This window comes from Sciurus carolinensis, chromosome 12 (assembly GCF_902686445.1).
Source record: "Sciurus carolinensis chromosome 12, mSciCar1.2, whole genome shotgun sequence".
Classification (NCBI taxonomy): domain Eukaryota; kingdom Metazoa; phylum Chordata; class Mammalia; order Rodentia; family Sciuridae; genus Sciurus; species Sciurus carolinensis.
The window spans coordinates 80266125-80287044 of NC_062224.1; the positions used below are offsets into that span (position 1 = coordinate 80266125).

The 20920-nt window shown below is 47.2% G+C and overlaps 1 protein-coding gene across 1 annotated transcript in view; it reads left to right on the top strand.

Annotated features, from left to right (window-relative positions):
* Plxna2 (plexin A2) overlaps nt 1-20920 on the top strand; it is a 210775-nt gene that overhangs the window by 155309 nt on the left and 34546 nt on the right. Inside the window, 2 exon segments of the mRNA XM_047520205.1 lie at nt 109-299; nt 17159-17310. Coding sequence (XP_047376161.1) covers nt 109-299; nt 17159-17310 — 343 coding nt within the window.

Below are 20920 nucleotides of genomic sequence, written 5' to 3' on the forward strand. Positions count from 1 at the left end.
GGTGATGGAGTATTATCCATAGTTAGGGACAGTGTCATGCCTGCAAGAAGAGAGTACATGGTGAGCGGCCTCTGTGACCCCATCTTGTCGCCCCCCCTCTCTTTGCAGTGCACCTCTATAAATGTGCAGCCCAGCGGGAGAGCTGTGGGCTCTGCCTCAAGGCCGACCGCAAGTTCGAGTGTGGCTGGTGCAGCGGTGAGCGCAGATGCACCCTCCACCAGCACTGTACCAGCCCCGCCAGTCCCTGGCTCGACTGGTCCAGCCACAATGTCAAGTGCTCCAACCCCCAAATCACTGAGGTGAGTCCATAAGTTCCCAGACCAGGAGGGGATAACCAGGGCTGTGGGAAAGAGGTACAAACTGAGCCTTTTGGGACAAATTCTCAGAGTTCATTTGGGCTGGGGAATATAGCTCAGTTGGTAGAGTGCTTGCCTCGCATGCACAAGGCCCTGGGTTCAATCCCCAGCAAGACCGGAGGGGGAAAAAAAAAGAGAGAGAGTAGAGTTCATTTAATATGGCGGCATAGGCAGCCTCTCATGGGTGTCTGGATGATCCATATCCAGGCATAAATGAGAACAGTATGGAGTGTGTCCTCATGCCTGTGCACGCATGTATAGGCGTGCCTGTGTGCACCTACACACCACAAGCAGTGCAGAGCCAGCTCAGTGGCCCTGCCAGGTAGGGTCAAGAAACAGGTTCCATGGTGGGTGAACGGTTCAAAAAGCAGGTTTAGCTCTTCTCAGCAGAAACATGATTTCAGGAGCTCCAATTAACTCAGAGTTGCAAAGTTGGAAACTGAAGAAATAAAGGAAAGCACTACATTAGCCACCATGCCATTTCCCAGAGTTTAGTGTCTGTCCCCATTTGTTTGTGATTTTAATGGGAAGAAATAGGTAATTAATTATACGGGGGTGGGGGGAAAATGATGTTTCCAAAATAGCAAATTGCAAAGGAAGATGAATAGATGGTGGGAATGAAAACGCAGCTGCTCAGGTTCTGAATGGCCTGGGAGAGGAAGAGTCGTGCTTAACTTCAGTTGCATTGTGTGCCCATCACTCTTCACGCCTCCCTATTCAACAACTGTCACTTGTGCTTTGAAACTAATTGCACATTCCTATGGTGACTAGGAACAAAGACCTGGGCAGGTACCACTGGGGTCTGCAGCTTCAAGAAAGCAAGGGAGGGGCTGCACCTTGACTCCGTCTTCCCTGAGCTGATGCACTGGACTTTTCCAGCCTCGTCCTGCCCGTTGTCCAAAGAGCGCTGCTCTGGTTCTCACCTATGACAGAATATTGGAAGCCTTCTTGAGCACCCCTGTGATCATTTTAAAGATTCTTATCAATTAAAAAAAAAAAAACACAAGGATGGTTTTAAATAGATGATGTTAATATAGAGATGATTTGAACAGGGAACAAGAGTGCTTGGCACTATTATATTTAATCCTTACAACAACCACAGAAGGTAAGCATTCTCACCTCCATGGTGCAGATGAAGAAGTTGAGTGGATAAAATGGCATGGCCAGTATTTGAACTCAGATTTAATTAGAAATCCTTTACAAATTCTCAACAAAGTACTCCCCACACTCGCAAAAAAAAAAAAAAAAAAAAAAAAAAAAAAACAATAAAATGAGAAGGATTTTTACTTCCCTAATATCCAAGCCTTTCCTAGGTGGTGTAGACCCGACAGATGCAACCCATCCACATGGCGGTGGTGTATTGAGGGAGATACCCACCGCATCTTGGGCTTTGTCCGTCTGCGTAGGAAGGGGTTACGTGATGGAGACCCTGCCCCTCCAAGAGTGGGCTGCTTTGATCCCATTTTACGCTCAGATGTGGCCAGCGATTGTGACTGCTGACTTTCCCCTGTGTCTTTATACCTCTGGAAGTGTGTTCACAGGGGGCTGCTGGTGATGCCTGGTCTCTGCCCTCAGACAGACAGTTTCCTGAGCTGCTCAGGGCTCCGTGCCTTCTCCCTGATTCCAGTGATTTCCAGCAGCTGCTGGCCTGAGAACTTGGTTCGTTCTGTAATTCTTCTTTCTACTGCAGTTGTCAGCTCGGCCCCGTCAGCACCTGTGGTATAGAGGAGCTTAAATTAGTGGGGACTCAAGTCCATCGGCACCACCCACTTCTGCCAGCCCTGGTGACTGCCCCAGGCTGGTTGTCTGACTGCTCCCCTCCCAGACTGACTGAGGCCCCTTCCCAGCCCCAAGACAGGCTGCTCCCTGGAGGGGCCTTCCCTCAGCCACCCCTGCTCACTGACCGAGGACTGACAGGCTGCTCCGTTCACAGAGGACACCCAAGTTACAGGAAGCTAATTAACCCCCTGAGGTAATTAGGCTGTAATTGATTTTTCCCAGTGAACATATCAGCAGGAGTTGGAGGCCCCAAGACTCCTGTTGGTGATTTTTGTGTTGAGGCTTGAGAAATGAAAGAGCATCTCTGGGAAGAGACATATCCATGCTGGGAAGAGACATATCCATGCTGTGTTCCAAGCCACTCAGGGGCCATCACTCTGGACAGGACTTGTGCTAGGAAGAATTCAGGCCCAGAACAATTTATTCACTATTATCTGTCATATTTTCCTTCATTTTGTATCTCCTACCCCCACCTGACTCTCCTCTCCCTGTAAAAGTCATTTTGTTTCTTTAACTTTCCATTTTTGAAATAATTTTAAATTTATAAAAAGGTACAAAAATAGTACAAAGAAGTTTCGTATTCCCTTCATCCAGATTTTTCAAAGTTAACATCTTACATAACCATAGTACAATTATCAAAATCAGAAAATTAACATTGGTTCAATAAGACCATTTCATATACATGCTTTATTAACATTTTGCCAATTGTTCCAGTAATATCTTTTTTCTCGTCCAGAATTTAAGCTGGGATCTAATCCAGGAGCCTGTGTGACATCCCATTGTCATGTCTCCTTAGTCATTTGATATGAAGTCTTTCTTTGTCCTTCATGCCATTGAAGGGCATGAAGAGTACAGGTCCATCATTTTGTAGAGTGTCCTTTGATTTGGATATGACTGATGCTTCCTCATGATTAAATTCAGGTTATTTTTTTCTTGGCAAGAAGTACTAAAAAAGAAAAAGTGGGGTACATATTAAAAGGGTCTCAAAGTCAACTTGAAGGGGGGATCCCAGTGGTCAAATTTGGAGCAATCTGAGCAAGGAAAAAATGATAATCATGGTCTTCTCCAACAGAATAAAATAAGAATCCATGGTCTTTACTGACATTTGATAAACAAATGGTGAAGGGGGGAGCCCTTGTTTAAGCTCAACTAATGAATATGGAAAGAATATGGAAATTTAAAAAATCATCATTTGCATCAGGGTGCGGTGGTGTGTACCTATGATCCCAGCCGCTAGGGAGGCTGAGGCAGGAGGATGGCAAGTTCAAAGCCAGCCTCAGCTTAGGGAGGGCCCTAAGCAACTTAGGAAGACCCTGTCTCAAAATAAAAAATAAAAAGAACTGGGGATGGCTCAGTAGTTAAGCAATCCTGGGTTCAATCCCTGGTATCCCCCCACAAAAAATTATCATCTGCAAAGTTCACAGTAATTAATTGTTTCAGGCAAGAATGGGCAATCCAAAATTAATGGATGAAAGTCAGAAGAGAAACAGGGTATTTGCACGGTCTTAAGTTATCCTCCCTATCCTCCCATAAGATGCTTATTAATTACAACGACAACAAAAGTAACCTCAGGGCAAAAAAATCAGGTAGACTCCATGGTGAGCAAGAGATCAAAGTTCCCATCACCCGTAATGCAGAAAATCAACTTCATATGCCCCCTGATAGAATACACCCAGGAAAGACAAGGTCTGATTTCTATGGCATTTTTGGCAAAAATAATCATTTGTTAAAAGTAACCTTGAAGAGGAATCAGCACATTTTCTTTTCTTCAGCTTTCTTGGCTAATCCCCCTGATAGAATACACCCAGGAAAGACAAGGTCTGATTTCTATGGCATTTTTGGCAAAAATAATCATTTGTTAAAAGTAACCTTGAAGAGGAATCAGCACATTTTCTTTTCTTCAGCTTTCTTGGCTAATCCCCTCACACTGGCATAGATCTTTTTTTAAAACCTGCCAATGCCCAGATTCTATGAGGTTCATACAATTTTATGCATAACTCCTTGTCACTAGTCCCTATCTGCAGAATGGGTACCCTCCTCAGTGCAAGTACTTTCTGTGCAGTAAACAGAAGCCACTCGCTACAAAGATCTGCTCAGAGGGGTAAAAAGAGAAGGATTCCATGGTGGCTTGTGACGGCTGTTAGGGGTGGCGGAATTTCCAATCCTGGCAATAAATGGGAGCTGAAATGGCTGCCATCCTGTCTGACAGCAGAGAAATAAATGAGATGACCTCAAAGAAGCTCTACTTCAGGAAAAGGAGTGGGCTCACGCACAGTTAGATGAACAGCTGTGTTCTTCCTTAACCCCTCCTTACCCTACCGTCTCCATGGCAACCAAGCCCACCCCTAGAGACCCATCCTTTATGGCAGCGTCATGTAGGACAAGTTGTACAGCCTATTGAATTTCCCAGTTTGCATAAAGCTCAGGTTAGGACCCCCTCAGGACTCACCGTCTGCTCCTTCTCAGCCGGCTCATGGTGTGATAATGATGCTGTCCCCTGTGGGAGGCATCCCAGGCTGCTCCCATTTCCAGCTGTCATCCGGGCATCTGTGCATGTGTCACCTGTTCACTCCCAGGAACAGGAGATGTGCAGAGGACTGGAAAGCCCATGAGATGCCTGGCCCACGATATTTCTGTGCTCCCCAACCTGGGCCTCAGGACTTGCTGGGACCTCAAAGAGGAGAATATTATGACCTGCCCATTGGAAAGGAGGACCCAGAGAAATCATTTCCCAAGAAACCAGGAATGGGCAGGATCCAGCAGAAAGGAAAAGGAGATTAAATATGTTCTGATGCAAACAAACTTAGGGAAGGTGAAGGGCTTCAGAGCTAATTTGATATAGGTCTCCACTCTGGTCTCTACTGAGTACTGGTTTCCTTGGATGGTCATAACAAAGCATCACAAACGAGTTGACTTAAACCACAGAAATCTATTTTCTCAGATATCTAGAATCTAGAAGTCCAAGATCAAGGAGTGGACAGGACTGGTTCTCTCTGAGGGCTCGGGAAGAGAATCTGTCCCAGGCCTCTCCTGGCTTCTAGTGCTTTGTTGGCAATCTTTGGCCTTCTTTGGCTTATGGGAGCATCACCCTGACTTCTATCTCAATGTTCAGATGACATTCTCCGTGGACATGCATCTATCTCCTAAAACATTTTTTAGAATAAGGACACCAATCAGATTGGATTAAGGCCTACTCTAATGATCTTGGTTTAACAAGATTACCTCTATAAAACCTCTGTCTCCAAATAAGGCCACATTTTGAATCCTGGGAGTTGGGGCTCAACATATGAATTGGAGAGAAGGACAGAATTCAATCCATAAGAGTAAGAATTCTGAAAAAAAGGAGAGGAGACACCACAGTTCCAAAGAAATTAATTCATCATAAATGAATATTGGATTAATGACTACTATATGCCATGCATGTGCTGGCAGGTGGGCACCACCCAGGTTCTCTCCACTGGACTCTCCCAAAGGTGGGGATGCTTGAGAGGTCAGACCCCAGGCCAGGGACTCCAGCCTTCTTTTAGGCATCATTGCAATGGTCAGCAAAGACCAAAACCAATCAGACTGGAATTGGGGTTGGAGCTTGTCATGGGAATGAGGAAGTCCTGGGTTGGGTAGCAGGGGGATGCAACCTCTCCCAATGTAGCCCCAGCCCATCCTTGAACACTGGTCACCTGGAAGAGGCTGGAAGCTTCCTGCTCTGTAGGCCACTCTGCTTTCTCCAAAGAGCCTAAGACAGAAACTTCTAATCTACACCCTTGGCAGATGTCTCCTGTACAGAAAGAGGATTGCAGTAGGGACATGGGTCTCTACAGCTAATGAGGATACCACCTCAGACCAGGGACATGAACAGGCTAACCAATTCCTAATTCTATAACTCTTAATATAAACAGTTTTTCAAGTCAATACAGTGGCACATGCCTGTAATCCCAGCAATTTGGGAGGTTGAGGCAGGATTTCAAGTTCAAGGCCAGTCTTGGCCGTTTAATGAGACCCTGTCTCAAAAGGAAAAAAAAAAAAAGAAAAGAAATTTTAAAAAGGCCTGGGGATATAGCTTAATGTAGAGTGCTCCTGGGTTCAATCTCCAGTGCTGAAAGAAATGATAATAGCATTTATTTAACAAGGTTCTACCAAGTGCCAGGCTCAGTACTGTTTGCTTACTAACTCAAAAAAAAAAAAAAAAGAATCCAACAAGATGACTATAATTATCTTAAGAGTGGGGAAAACAGTGCTTGAGGAAGTAAATAATTTGCCCAAAGTCACACATCAGGTTAGTGACAGAAGTGGGATAAAAACCAGGGACTTCTGACAGCAGAAAGCAGACCCCCCGCACACACACACACCATGCCACCTCCTTTGGTCATAGGGGTGACCTGTATCCCCCATCTGACCCTAACACAAGTATACCAAAAATACCTATGTCCAGTATCAGAATCCTCTAGGCAGATACCAAGAGATGCCAGATAAACTGGGGACATCGACCACCTTCGTATTGGAACTTAAAGTAAATTTTGCCTTACTTCCTAAGCATAATTAAATCCATACTTACCCCTATGAGTGAAGGAAAACAACGAGGGAATCTGGGGATGCATTTGAGCTTAAGGCAGTCATGTTTTGCCTGTTGGGCATTGGCATTTCTTTAATGCCTACCCCAGGTGTTGTGTGAAGCCTCCAGACTTGATGCTGTTGGTTTTGGTCTTTGCCCACCAATGCAACAATGGTTAAATTGAAGACTGGAGTCCCTGCCCTAGGGCCTGAGCTCTCGAACATCTCCACCCAGAGAGATAGGAGTGCCCATGAAGAGGACTAAAGTGCCCACCTGCAGGCCAGAGCATCAAGTGGAGCAAAGGCACAGTGGGACAGAGACAGGGACAAATCCCCAAGTTGGGGCCTCAGGGAGTGGCCAGGAACTTAGCACCCTTAAGATGTGAAAGAATGTTCCCGTGTGTGTCCCTGAAGCCACCTGCCGTGTCATCCACTAAGGATGCACTGATGCCAAACAGGAGGGGTATAAGGTTTTACAACTGCCTCTTCATTGACCATTGTGTAAATTTTACTTTATCAGTTTTTCAACTTCCATAATTTCCCCAACCTCACTAGTCCATGCTTAGGGAATATAAATTCTCTAACATTATCTTAGGTACATGTATCTGGGAAAGAAAATCAATTGTAGAAAACAATGTATGCTGCCCTCCAAAACTAAGCAGAAATAATTTTTGATGCAATAATGGTTCGAGATGATCCATCTCTCCTGCTGCCTCCTGCTCTCCATGTTGCCCAAATAATTTAAAGGAGATTGTTTTTTCCTGGATTCTCTCAGATGCAAATGCATTCATGAAACTATTCGGGAAGCTGGGACATTTACAAGTATTTATCCGTAAGCCTGCACCAGATCTCTGCAGGAAAAGTCAAAAGCCACTTGCCCAGGGCCAGAGTCACTCACTGCAAAGTTCTCAACAAAAAAATAAAGTCAGTCAGCTTTCCTGAGAAACAAGCCAGCACTCTGATCTCCTGTTCATTTATTTGCAGGCCTCATTAATATAACATCACTGCAACAAACAGCTAACGGGGGATGGTGTCAGGATGAATAATGGAGTTACTCTGCTGAGATAACAATTAGGTTTTGAATGTACTATCAGCTAAGACAGAGCCAGCAAGGATTCACGCCAAGCAGGAGAGCTGGTGCTGCTGGTGCTTGTTACTTAGGCTGGCCTTGAACTTATGATTCTCCTGCCTCAGTCTTCTGAGCTGCTGTGATTATCAGCTGGGCCTGCAGAGCTCATCAGCTGGACCCTAGCCTGCTCTGAAGACTGCACTCACACACGCACACATAAGCACCCATGCACATGCACACACATGCACTCACATGCACACACAGGCACAAGTTTGAAAAGAATGTGACCGTTTTGCTGCCTTGGATGCAATGTCCAGGTGTCTTTGGGAGCCAGGATGGGATGGACACTTGCAAACATGCAGGTGGCACCAGCACTCTCCGAAGTCAGGAAAACACTAAGTGACAGGATAAGGAAGGAGAGGATGAGTAGGCTACACATTAGGGCATGTCCTCTCTGGCTGCTCCTGAAACCCCACCCCAGACACAGGAGCATCTAATACAGATGGTTAGCATCAGCTAGGGACAGGAGACCAAGGTCATCCTGGAACTGGAGATACTGTTGGGGCTGAGGTCGTCCTGAAGTGTCTTTCCTAGACACACCCCTCCCCACCTGGCAGCTCTGATGTCAATCTCTCCTGTCTCCTCTTACAAACCCCCAGAGTGTGACATCCTGCAGAGACAATGGGGAGGGCTGCACAGGTCACATAGACAGCCAACAGCCTCAAGCCCTGCTGTCTGTACCTGCCTGGAGTCCCCACCAACAGCAATGCCCAGAGGTTCCACCTGCATGGGACACTCTTAAAATCTAAGCCACTTTCCTCCAGACCTCAGCTAGCCTGGTTTATGCCTAGATTTCTTTTCTTTTTTTTTTTAATTTTCTTATTGAACCCCAGAGGCACTGAAACACTGAGCCACATCCCCAGCCCCTTTTCTTTTTTTCTTTTTCTTTTTTTTTACTTCGAGACAGCATCTCACTAAGTTACTTAGGCTGGCCTTGAACTTATGATTCTCCTGCCTCAGCCTTCTGAGCTGCTGTGATTATAGGCTGTACCACCATATCTGGTTATCTTCCTACATTTCTTGGTCATGAGAAAAATAATTGCTAAGATTCACTGAAAGCTAACCTCCACCTCCACCTCACATGTCATCTTCTTCAGACCTCATAACTTTATAAGGTAGAAGATGTTATCATTAGCCCCATATAACAGATGAGGAAACTGAGGTGCTCTGAGGCGTGATAACTTTCTTAAAATTGCATTGCTAGTAAACGAAGAGCTAGGATTGAACCCTCAGCTACTTGACTCTGAATCCCCACATTTGACCTGGTTATTATCCTTGTCTGAGCTCCCTTGGACAAATAGAATTCTACGTCTACAGAGCCAGAGGAGAGAAAGGAACCAGCACCATGATCTTGACCAGGCTGACTGCACTCACAAACAAAAACAAAAGTCCCCATACCCAGCATCTTCTGGGGAAGTTGGACAGGGAGAAATGACAAGGGGTTAAGGCCAAGAGGCAAGTGTGGACCTTTGCTGCGGGGAGGGGCAGAGAGGAGGGAAGATGGACACAGAAGCTCCAAGAGGTGGCAGGAGAAAAGATGGTGACCAACAAAGCCAACTCCAGGGCTCCTCAGAAAGCATGAGCTATGACCTTAACCAAGGGAAAGGGGTCAGAAGCTGAGCAGAGGGAGACGACAAGCAGGCTGGGGCATGAGGGCTGGTGACCGGTGACATGTTCCCTCTCCCATAATAGGAGGACGGTCAGTTCAGACAGAGCTCCGTGGAGGCTAAAAGCACAGGTTGGAAAGACCTGGCTGCATCTGCCACCCAGTGTGCAGCCTGAACCTCCCTGGGACCCAGTCCCCCATGGTTGAGATGAGGATGATATTAGTGCTGCTTGCATAACGTGTTTTGAGCTCTAAGTGGGATCCAATAGATAAAGCCCCCAGCCCAATTCCTGATTCATTATGAATATTTAATAAATGGAAAAATAAAAGATAGGCCTCATTATCAGAAAGCTCTTCAATAAACTGGAATCAACGTCCTATGACCATCGTCTCTCCCACTATCACTGTGGGTCCCGAGACACCCCGAGGAAGACTGGTCTCTGGTATGCGAGCTGAGCTTTGTGAAGCTCTCACCAAGTTCCTCTGACCCTTCAAGGCCCTTCTCTGAAGGAGGCCCCGACTCTGCCCCTCTAAGGCTCTGCCTGAGTCCCCGCCTGAGTCTGAACCCAGGAGCGGCCGGCCATCCCTGTGCAGTGAGCCCAGCACGCTCTGAGCAGGCTGCCAAGCCCCTGGGCTCCCAGCGCCTCCTGCCCTGCTCCCCGGTGCAGCCCTTCGAATCTCCCCAGCTGTAATTAATCGGCTGCATCTGCTCTCGCCCTTGGGCGGCTTTGTGGCACAGTTCCCGCCGAACTGTTCAATTAGTGGCTGCAAGAACGAGGTGGATGCAGCATCACGGCGGCTGCTTTCCAGGTCACGGCACCCACGGAGGAAAATAAACATGACAGAGTCTGGCAGGAATGCGGATTTGGCCTGGGTACCCCACGGGCACTAGCCAGGGCTCAGTCGGCCTGTGCTGCTGTTAAGGTAGGGTCTGAGCAGGCGGAGAAGTGGCTCCCCAAACCAGGGGTTCCTGGAAGCTTTAAGAGGGTCTCAGCAAGAGACAGTGATCTCCCATTGAGCCCTCTACCATCAGCCCATGTACGTGGCCTACGCATGCCAGCCTGCTCCCACTTCCTATTGGCCTAATCTTCCTGGCCTAAGATGAGCCAATCAGCAAATGCGTAGCCAGGACTTGGACTGGCCTCCTTTATGTGTAGGCAGGGGTCTGGGACTGTTTCTGGGACAGGATTTTGAGCTGCTAGAATGAGCCCTAAACTGTTCTCTATACTTTCCTTCTGCATTCGGCAAAAAATAGACAAACTTTTTATTCTACAACCAAAATGCCAATACCCTTAAGGCAAGACAATAAGGCAACTTAAAATCCCATTAAAATGCAAATACAGGTTTCTTTAGGGAAGAGAAAACTAAGTGAAAGGTGCCTTTGGGAGAAAACCAAATCAAAACATAGGAAAGGTACCAAGGGTTTACCCTCCACTGGGTTTTGCCCAGCCTGGTTAATGATGTGTGTGTGACAAGCAGAGAGAAACCATCTTCACAGGCTTTCCGTAGTGCACATTAATCAATCAGGCACTTGCTCAACCCACCAGCCTGGTTTGGGTCACTACACCCAGAATGCCTGGAAATTCAAGAGTCCAGAGAAAAGCATCCAAAATGATCAAAGGGTTTAGAAAATAATATCTTCAGAGGAAAGGCTAACAGAACTGCAAAAGCAAAGGCCAAGGGTAACTTAATTGCTGTCTTCAGTATTTGAAAGATGTGTAATGAGGAGGCAGCTGTTCAGTCCTCCATTTGATAAGAAATCAAACCCGAAGTTGGCTTAAATTAAAGCAAGGGAGATTGCAGGCAAAACTTCCTAGTGATTGCAAAGTTCAAATACTTCATTACTCCCAAGCAACACCTCTACTCTTCCACGCATCATGAAAGAATGCAGTTTGTTCTAGAATCTGATTGAGACCAGTGTTCCCCAGTAACAGAGAATTGGGAATATGGGGAATATTGACTGATGGTTGCTCTATGCCAGACAGTGTGCTACGTATTAGATTGCTAAGAAAAGCAAAATAGTCCCTGTCCCAGGATAGTTCCAGGCAATGAGCAGTTACAGTTTATGTGGCAATGGCTGTCTTAGAGGTGTTCATAAAGGCCAGTAGGAGCTGAGGAGGTGGGGTTGCAACATCTGCCAGTGGGAGTGAGGGAAGGTCTCATGCAGGCATCTTTTGAGCAGAGCTGGGCAGGAGGGGCAGCATTTGTCATGCTGGCCAGCAGAGAGATCTACATGTCAAATGTACATGGGCTGCACACCCTGTAAATGTGGGGGCTGCTAAGCTCTCCAAGTAGCACACATCAGAAGACTGAGCCAGAGTCTGGAGAGCCACCCAGGTAGACAGTAAAGGGGCACAGAGGTGGCATCAGCATAGAACACAGAGCAGAGCCTCAGCAACAACCTTCACCCCAACCCAGACATAGCAGCTGCTTCTGGGCTGTTCTCTGCTGGCACTTCTAGATCTCACTTGGACCTCAGTACAACATGTGTTGATAAGCATGAGGCTGAAATTAATCAATAGCTAAAGATCTTCTTTTCATCTCCTTTTCCCTTCTTTCCACTGCTCCCGACTACACACACACACACACACACACACACACACACACACACTTAAATCACGCGTGTGGGATTGGGGTATCTCAATCAGAATCACTTTCCTGAAAGAAGTCATTGCTTACATGGTGAAATGCTGCACAAACACCACAATGGTTAATGATCAGGGAAAGAAGAAATGGTAAGCAGGAAGGCAGGAAAGAATGAACACCCTTTTGGACAGGGTCAGTGTCCTTTCAAATTTATCATGGGAAAAGGGTGATATCTGGCTCAGAATGTCTTTCCATGTGGGGCTCAGAACCACCAAAGCCAAGACCTTACCCTTGGCCTCCCCCAATCCCTACTTAAGCTTGGGCTGCAAGAAACTCCCAGACATTCTCCAATCAGCAGCGAACAGCTCTTTCCACCCCGGATCACCCCAGCATATCTCTGCCATGAATTCCCTGATCCATGCATTCACCTTCCAGATCAGTAGGAAGATCTTCATCACCTCTAAGCTCCCCACTGATTCCAGCATCCTGTGTTTTTCTTCTCTAGGAGGTCATAGGTGCAGGGAAATACAGGAGGAAATTAGCAGTCATCAAGACCTGCTCTCAAAACCAACATACTAGGGAATTTCCAAATGTTATCTCACTTAATCCTCACACCACCCCTGTGAGGCAAGCAGTATTATCTGTTTCCAGATGAGGACATTAGATTCAAGGTCACAATAGCTCATAAGTATCAGAGCTGCTATTCACATTCAGGTCTACCTGACTGCAGAGGTCACTGTCTTCCTGCTGCGGACACTACCTGAACATCAGATGGTCTCTCTTCCCTCCCTAGGGTAGCCAGCAACACAGGGGCCATCTGCAATTGGGAACCAAGTGACATGGACCTACCTGACATCCCAGCCTTATTTTCGTTTATTTTCTACGGATGGGGGACTCTACAGAACTCCACCATCCCTCTTGCCCTCACCTCTTGCCCTTCCCTACAGCTCTCTGGGATCTTTTCAGATCTGGAAGACCTTCACTGGAGTTCTGTGAGCCATTGCTGGAGACTCAACCTTTTTACCTCATTATAGACCCATGTAGAAAGGTCAGGTCTGGTTCTAAGAGAACTGAGTTTTGTGGAATGCAGCCCCTCATGACCTGCAATCTAATGCTGCTTAAAAAAAAAAAAAAAAAAAAAAAAAAAAAAAAAAAAAAAAAAAAAAAATCCCAGGGCAGAGTCTTATTGTGGAGAAGAGCTGGAGACCCTGCAGCTGCCTGGTCTGAGGTGGTTTGTCCTGAAATGTCCTCTTCCCTCCCTTTCTGGGAAAGTGCTTTCCCACCACAACTCTCCTTTGTGGCCGTGCTCTAGATATTCAATTCTAAGAAAGGAGTATAGCAGTATGCCAGGTCTTGCTACCCCAGGTCACCACACAGACACAGTCCTTAGCCTCATTCACAGCCCCCTGGAGGGCCTTAGGTGAGGGGCTATCTTCAGTAGGATACCTCCCTCTCTTCCTTTGCACTCTGAGCACAGACTTCTACCTTGATCCTCTCTGATTGTAGAGTTGAGGAAATGCAAACAATACATGCAAAGACACAGAGATTTAAGTGCATTGTATGTACAGGAGTCACTGATATCTGGAAGGACATGAAGGACATATGACAGAATGGAAGATGTGGCTGGCAAAGTGAAGGAGGCCAGAATCTGAAGGACCACAAAGGCCAGGCCAGGAAATTAGGGACTTTGCCTTGGCCATGGTCAGAGCCATGGAGGGTTCTTGGAGCAAGCACTTAGTCACCTGATCAAGTATGTATGTGTTCCTCCTGGCAACCAGAGGAAGTGAGATTTACAAGGAGAAGCTTGGAGACCCTGTGGTTAGATTGGGTGAGAGACGATGGAGCCCTACTTAACACCTACTCTGGTATATGTGGTAAGTGAGGCAAAGGGACAGTTGAAGAAGCTTACAAGATTCCTGGCTTGGTACACAGTAATTCCATTAACCTTGAAAGAGAATCTGGGAGGATAATTGGGTTGGGGTTGGGAAGAAGAAAAATTAAGAGTTCATTTTTAGACATGGTGAAATTTGAGGTGCCTGAGGGACATCCATATGAAAGTAGAGATGTCCAGTAACGATTGGATATATGACTGTGGAGCTCAGGAGAGAGGTCGGAGCCAACGATATAGATTTGGAAGACATCACTAATGGAGACCTTGGGAATCCTCTTGCAAATCAAATAATCACCACCTCATCTATGTTTTGGAAATCCAGATTTTTTACACGATTTTGCTTTAAGCAAGGAAACTACAAGCTCCGTATCCCTTGTAAGTCTCCAGGCAGGGTAGCCGCTTAGATGCTTCCCTTGCCTTCAAACTCCCTTGTCACCTGTCCCAGGTGGTTGCAGCATAGGGCAGAACCTGGAAAGAAGACTTTCATGAAGACCCCAACTTCCCCAGACACTTTCCTAACCTTAAGGACCTGGTATAATGACCCCAGAGGATAATGTTTCTCCTAGTTGGAATCCAGCAGGATGGGCTGGAACACCTCATCTCGGTAACATGTACCTTCATGCCAAGATCATACTTGTCAATAATTTGCAAATGGGGTCAGGGGTCTTCTTCCTCTAAGCAATATATGGTAACTAGTGCTTCTGTGCATTTCTGTGCCAATAAACTGACTCTACTGCAGTCCAGCACCGGAAACCGTGTCTGACCATGCCCCTTGGATGTTGGAAGGAAAGACTGCAGTGACTTACCAGGAAAAGGAAGCTGTCCTATTGAACCTGCCAGTGCCACTGTGAATCTACAATGCAATCCCCCACATGCTACCTGCAAGACAAAAATATTTTTAGGTTTTCCAGAAAGATTTCATTTCACAGTTTTTCTGAAAGGTTGTAATTAACTGCAGCAAGCAAAAGAATGTGTTTTTAAAAATAAAAGTGGAGGATGGAGAGAGGAACCAATTGCCACACTTTTGTCAGTTCCCTTGGCTAGGTGGGTTCATGTCATCCAGGTGGCTGAGGGAGGAGATGGAGGGGCTACCGAAACTCAGTTCAAGTGGATCAAAGAGAACCAGGAGCTAAGAGCCAATTCTCTCCTACTGGTGCTCTGCCACAGGGGAGTGGAAGCAGCCCTTCCCTGTTCTCATTGACTGGGGTCCATCACCCAGGACCCAGGAGTCTCAGATCCCTGAGGAAGCTGCCAAGGAGAGTGGAGCAGCCAGAATGTATCACTGTTGGATATTTTTAGAGTCCCCAGGGAAAGAAGAACTACAGGGACTTCCAGTTCCTCATGCCAACTCTTTCCTTTCCAAGATGTTCTTCTTTCTCCCACCCTAACCCCCAGCACACAGAGATGCCTCTGAGTCCCCTTGGCTACATCTCCTGCAATTCATTTCATGTTTCTTGCTTAGTTTTATTCATAAGGTGGAATATTTTATTCCAAGAAAAGGAAATCAGAGCACAGACAAGGTGACTTGGGTAAAACCTGCTCCCAGATGAACATGTTCAGGGCTTTCCTGGCAAGTCAGGGAGGAGACAGCACCATCTAAGACCTGCAGAGGAGGAGAAGAGGTCAGGAAGGCTGAGTTCAAGTCCTAACTCCACAGCCAACCTCCTGAGAGCCCAGAGGCTGAACCGCACATCAACCAGCAATCAGGGAAGGAGGCCTGTCCCCTATCCATATCCCCATCTTCCCTTCCCTGATCCCTGTAACCTGGGGATATGTGGCTGAGAAGTTTCCCACTGCAGGAAGTGGGGAGCATCCCTTTGGAAAGCCAGGAGAGGTAGGAAGGCTTCAATAAACATTGCCACCCCGATACCTACCTATTATCTTGGCCCCAGGGCACTGACTCAGCTGCCCCACCAGACACTGTACCCACATACAGGGTTAAGTGGGAGCCCGTCCAAGGACACAAGAGCTGTGGCTGTGCCCAGAGGTGCAACTGGGGATCCCAGAGGTCTATTGGTCTTGAAAAAGCTCCTTTCCCTCTTCCCCTCCCCCTAATATCTTGCTTTCTTATGATGCAATGAAAAGAACACTGGATTTATTTTTTTATATGACTGTGTGAACACGATGCTTGAGGCCTTCGTTGCATCCCTAACTTCTCCTGGTCTCATCCTTCGCAGTATAAAATAAAGATCTTAGAATATGATACCCTGCAATCCCTTACAGTTCTGAAATTGAGGTCAGTTCTAATTTCTTCCTCCTTCAGGTAACTATGGACCACAAAGCATGAATTTATTCACTGGGATTCGATGGGTCTCAAAAGAACTGCATTTTTCCAAGAGCCTGATCTCTTCCCAGACAGAAGTTTATCCCTTGGGAGAAATGGATTCTGCCATTACTTTTCCTATTGGGTCAAAGCAAAATGAGACATTCAGCGTTTGGTGACAGAGTTAGGGAATGAATAAATGACCCTTGCTAACAGGAAGACAGCAAAGATTTGGAAAATCCTAAAGTTATTTCTTCTTGGTCCTAACAGGCGTCATAGGATTTTTTTCTCAGAACAATGGCAAACGCACACCAGGTCTTCGATGCTTCCCCGCAGCCCTACCTAATCTCGTCCCTTTCTGAGCTCCCACCTCATTCCCTCTCTATCTATCTTATCACAGCAGACCCTGAATCAGTGTTATTTATGGGCCTTTGTTATCTTATCCTCCCTGACTGTAAGTTTCCTGAGGGCAAATTTGCTGTGGTATTCATCACTGTACCCCCCACAGGGTCCAGCACACAGAAGTGGCAATAATAACACTGTCAAAGTCACAAAACCCTTCTGGTTTATAAAATGCTCCCAGCACACCTTGTGTTTGGGGTTCCCAAGCTCCCTGCAAGGTTGGTAGATGTGATAATACTCTCTTCGCAACTAAGAATTGAAGTTCAAAGAGATTATGTGACTTGATCACAATCAGGCAACTCGTGCATTCGAGATACATCTCAAACAATTATTTTCTGCCTTGAGTTCAGAATTCTTTTTTTTTTTTAAATAAATAGTTGAATGGTTTCTTAACCAAGAAAATCGGGCAAAGCAAGAAGATGATGTCAGGATACTAGATAAACTTAAAAGTGTAAAAGACAAAGTTCACCCAGAGTCCAGGTGTCTGTCAAAGTCCTTAAATAGTATATCACCCCCCACCAGCCTAGGGGAAGGGGAAAGGGCTGTTGCTCCATTCCTGTGACTGACCAGGCTAACTGATCCCAATTCCCTCCTGCAGATCTTGACAGTATCAGGACCACCCGAAGGAGGAACTCGAGTGACCATCCATGGCGTGAACTTGGGCCTGGACTTCTCTGAGATCGCTCACCACGTGCAGGTGGCTGGGGTGCCCTGCACACCCCTCCCAGGGGAATACATCATCGCTGAGCAGTGAGTCTGCCCTGGCTGGCCTATTTCCTATCAACACTTCAGGATGGAGACTCTCCCTCTTCCTTCTCTGGAGCTTTTTCAGGATCCATCTCCCATGGCCCCTTCTGCCAGGCAACCTGCCCCAGAACCCCTCCCAGGGCACTCTACCCACCTCCACCCCCGGAAGGCCTGGTGTTGTTTGATTTCCTCTTCCCTGGCTCTTCCGGCATTCGGACTCCCAGCACCAATCCTCCCTTCATTCAGTCTGTGCCTGCCCGCTGGCATGACTGAGCCAGTTTCCCGACAAGCTCGGGCTCCTCCTTGGCCTCCCCAGACCCCTCCTGCCAGCCCCCATTGGAATGCACCCTGTACGGTGTGCTGCGGGCAACAATTTGTTTGGTGCATGGGGCTCTGACAGCAGCTTAATCCGAGCAGGGCCTCCGCCGGAGCAAATTCATTTATTTCACTAAGGGAAATGCCAGCTGGAAATTAGAAAATAGGCATGTAGTGGCGGACAGGCGACCGGGGCTCCAGGAGTGACATATGTTCCAATTTGGGGTGTTCATTTGGCAGTGGCGGCCGCTGTGAGTTGGTGGGCAGGAGGTGGGCAAGAAGCTGGGGATGAGAGGATGGCAGGAGGAAAGCTATCCCTCCACAGGAAGAAGGGCGGGAGCCATCAGATCATTCTGCATGATTTGTCATGCAAAGTTGGGTCAGGCCTCCCTGGTCCCACTGAGGATGCAGCTTCGCATGTATTACTTGGAGCATAACAAGAGCTTGAGTTTGGGACAGGGGCTTCCCTCCCTTAGCCTCACCCTGCTGCAGCCTCAGGTCCTCCCCTTTGGCCCCTGAGAGCCAACCTTCAATAGCGACCCAAAAAATCTCACTACTTTATCTTTCTTTCATCACATGTTTCAGTTAACAGAATGTTTTCTCATTCATTATCTCAATATTTTTAGTTATTTTTTGGTTCATTATACACCAATGGGGTACTACTTTCATTTTTCTGGTTGTACACAAAGTAGAGTCACACCATTTGTGTAATCATACATGTACCTAGGTTTGTCTCATTCTATTATGATGTTTGTCTCATTCTATTATCTTTCCTTCCCTCTGCCCCCTCCTCACCCCATGATCTCATTTTTAATTGTTCAGGACCCTGACGGGGAAATTATTGTCATTGCCATTTTGCAAAGCAAGAGAGAGTGAAAGACAGAGATAAGTGAAATGACTTTCCCCAGCTCACTAGGAGCACAAGGAGTGAAGGCAGAATTTGAGCTCGAGTCTCCTGACCCCTAGTCCAGGGTGCTTTCCTTCCATAGAAGCTGTGGACCAGACTCCTGGACAAAAGTGGCCTGAATATTCCATGATTCATCAGCCTGTGGCTTTGAGACTCAAGGAACTATAATTTTCAGTGTGGTCCAGAGAAATGTCAGAGGCAGAAGGGGTGAAACCCTAGACTCTGGGTGCTATGTGATGGCTACTGACCACAGACACGGAAGTAAAAGAATTGACCTGGTCCCTTCAATCCTTCAGGTCCAGTCCTTCATGACAACATTATCCTGGCAAGGGATGAGACTTGGAGGAAATGCTGGGTCTTCAGGAAAGAGATGAAGGAGGGGGACAAGGAAAATAACAGAGCTGGTGAGAGATGCCAGGGAGGAGCCAGGACAGCCTGCAGAGGCCCTCACAGCCAGACAGTCTCCACAGAGCCAAGCATCCTGCCAGACTGCACTAGGCGCTCAGTCATTCTGACCCCAAATCCACCCCAGCCACAAGGACCTGCCTTGGGTCTCTGGACACAGACCAGTCTCCAACTTGTTGGAGGGATAGGAGGGGTCAGAATTTCAGCTGAGGAGTGCAAATTCTTGGGCAGCTGGACCTCAGGATCTATTGAGATGTGGAATTAAACTGCGTTTTAGCCCCAGCTGCTATACTGACCAGCCCTGAGACCTTAACAAGCTGTCCAGTCTCTCTGACCTTCATCAGCCTAATGTGCTATACAAATGTAAGGAAGTTTAGTTCTGTTTATGAAATCAGATGTACTGCATTCGCCCAGGGCCAGGAGGGAGAAAGTGCCAAGAGCAACCAGAAGTGAAGATGTGAAAGGAGCCTTAGTGGGTGAATGGTCACTAAGATCCCATGCCAAGACTGGTGGTGACCCTACAAAACTATTGCCCTCCTCTCCTTGGGCCTGGGACAGGCAGGAGGCAGCGAGCACACCCGGTGCCTTGCTGGATACAACCCTGGTTTCCAGCCGTGCCAGACTCATTACCACTCTCGAGGTTTCAGAGTTTGTTAACATCATTAAAGCCTCCATCCCGGGCAGTGAGCAGCAGGCACAATCGTTACAGATGTCTGCAAGAGATGAATTTGGCTAAACGGGCTCGGTGCAGAGTCCCGGGTGCGGGCAGGATTAGCGGGCACGGTAATGATTCACCATATGCTTGTGCCGTGCCATCTATCATTCAGCAATTAGGTTAATGTTGGTTAAAGGGCCCCGCTTAGTCCTGCAATCAGCACCCCACAGGTCTGAGGAGGAGCCAGATAGTTCAGTCACAGGACGTTTTCTGAGCAATGGACGCAGGTTGAGGGCACACCGATCGGCCTCTCCTGGGACAGAGGCTTTGCGTGAGGCAGACTAAGCTCAGGTCCTCAGACCACCCTCCCTCTCACCTGCTCTACATACCTGTGAACTCAGACCTGATCGGATGATGTGAGATGCGTGTGCATCCCACTCCAGAGAGCAGGCACCAATCACACCAGCCTGTGAGAGGTGGGGTGGTATAGGAGTGAGGGCACTGGGCTAGTGCCAGGAGACTAGAAGTTAAGACTTAACTCAGATATTTATGAGCTAAGTGACTTTGCTCCCTGATCCTCAGATGTCTCATCTGAAAAATAAGTATGAAGGACTAGAGGATCTCCCCTTGAATCTGCAACACCCACCATTAGAAAGCTTATCGGTGACACTGATGTGTCTCCAGAGCACTCTGTCAACCAGGAGTCAAACCTTCAAAGCTCATCAGTTGTTTGGTCCATCTCCTCATTTTACAAGGAGAAAATTTAGACATCTCTAGCTAGCACCTCCTAATAATTCATAGGGAGCCCTGGAGCCACCAGAGACGCAGGGAGGAGTCCAGCATCCAACTTGCAGAGCCCAGAGGAAGAATTCACGTGCACCACTGCCCGGGTGGATCCATAACCAGAAAGCAGGGATAAGTGGTTAGGTCTCAGAGCACTAGGAGACCAGCGGGGTCTTCCCCACTACCCTCTGTCAAAAACCTCACCTCTGTCATGGCTGCTGGGTCTGTACTATTCCCTCCCTGAAAGACATCCAAAGAATCCCATTAAATCTTGGGTCAATAGAATGAAGTGGTCAAAAGTCCATGAACTCTGGAGTCAAATTCACCTGTATTTCAATCAGGGCTCTGTGACTTACTGGAACTGTGGCTATAGATAAGTCACTTGGCATCTCTGAGCCTAAGTGTCTGTAACTGGAGATACCAAGACTCTCCCTGTAGCAGAGTCTGAGGATGGCAGGAGATCCTGTCTTGTGTTGGGTCCCCACCATCAGCGCACTCCAGGTCAGTTCTTAGATCTACCCATCCAGACCCTCGCCTATGGCCCCTTG